A 1,330-nucleotide genomic window follows, 5' to 3' on the forward strand; every position below is an offset into this window, starting at 1 on the left:
ACCTTGTGGGAACCCCCAGAACGCCCCATCCCTGGGGCATCAGCACCAGCCCCTGTCAGGACAGTGCCCAGGCTCTGTGAGAGCTCCCGAGCCCCAGCACGGTGTGTGTGTGGAAGAACACCCCAAAACCCAGCCGGTCCCACCTTGTGGGAACCCCCAGAACGCCCCATCCCTGGGGCATCAGCACCAGCCCCTGCTGCCACACGGGAAGCCAGCCCCTGCCAGGCTCTGTGCAGAGCTCCCGAGCCCCAGCATGGTGTGTGTGTGTGAGAACTCCCCAAAACCCCTCTGGTCCCACCCCGTGGGAACCCCCAGAACGCCCCGTCCCACCTTGTGCTTCATGGTGACCGAGTCCCAGGACATGTCGATGCTCTTGATGGGCCCGAAGGGGGCGAAGGCCTGGCGGATGGTGTCCTCGCCCAGCTCGTAGTAGATGGAGCCCACGTAGACCCGGCACATGATGGCCAGTGCCCGCTGCCTCTGAGCCGCCATCTGTAGCGAGACAAGGGCTGCCCGGTCAGGGCGGGGGCACCGGGACCCCCTGACCCCCCCCTGCCCTCCCGGCACCACCCCGGCACAGCTCCGGCCGCTGCAGCTCGGCCACACCGCGGCCACAAGGGGGGAGTTCCCTGCCCGCTGACCAGGGGCTGGAGCGCATCCGCCCGGGTCACTCTGGGGCACGGCTGATCAGCCCTGGGCACCACTGGGGCACCACTGGGCACGACTGGATCAGTCCTGGGCATGACTGGGGCACGACTGGGGCAGGACTGGGCACCACTGGGGCACCACTGGGGCAGGACTGGGGCAGGACTAGATCAGTCCTGGGCAGGACTGGGGCAGGACTGGGGCAGGACTGGATCAGTCCTGGGCATGACTGGGGCACCACTGGGGCAGGACTGGATCAGTCCTGGGCACGACTGGGGCAGGACTGGATCAGTCCCGGGACAGGACTGGATCAATCCAGCTCAGTCCCAGGGCAGGACTGGGTCAGTCACAGGGCAGGACTGGATCAGTCCAGGGCAGGACTGGGCCAGGACTGGATCGACCCAGCTCAGTCCTGGATCAATCCAGCTCAGTCCCAGGGCACAACTGGATCAGTCCCGGGGCAGGACTGGATCAACCCAGCTCAGTCCTGGATCAATCCAGCTCAGTCCTGGGGCAGGACTGGATCAGTCCCAGGACAGTCCTGGATCAATCCAGCTCAGTCCCAGGGCAGGACTGGATCAGTCCCAGGGCACAACTGGATCAATCCCGGGGTAGGACTGGATCAACCCAGCTCAGTCCCGGGGCAGGACTGGATCAGTCCCAGGACAGGACTGGATCAACCCAG

The 1,330-nt window shown here is 65.9% G+C and overlaps 1 protein-coding gene across 1 annotated transcript in view; it reads right to left on the reverse strand.

Annotated features, from left to right (window-relative positions):
• LOC108640132 (poly(U)-binding-splicing factor PUF60-like) overlaps positions 1-1,330 on the reverse strand; it is a 12,657-nt gene that overhangs the window by 2,161 nt on the left and 9,166 nt on the right. Inside the window, exon 2 of the mRNA XM_029960716.1 lies at positions 331-492. Coding sequence (XP_029816576.1) covers positions 331-492 — 162 coding nt within the window. The remainder of the gene's footprint in view (positions 1-330; positions 493-1,330) is intronic.

The sequence above is a fragment of the Manacus vitellinus genome, unplaced genomic scaffold (assembly GCF_001715985.3).
Source record: "Manacus vitellinus isolate BGI_N305 unplaced genomic scaffold, ASM171598v3 scaffold_292_pilon, whole genome shotgun sequence".
NCBI classification, from domain to species: Eukaryota; Metazoa; Chordata; class Aves; order Passeriformes; family Pipridae; genus Manacus; species Manacus vitellinus.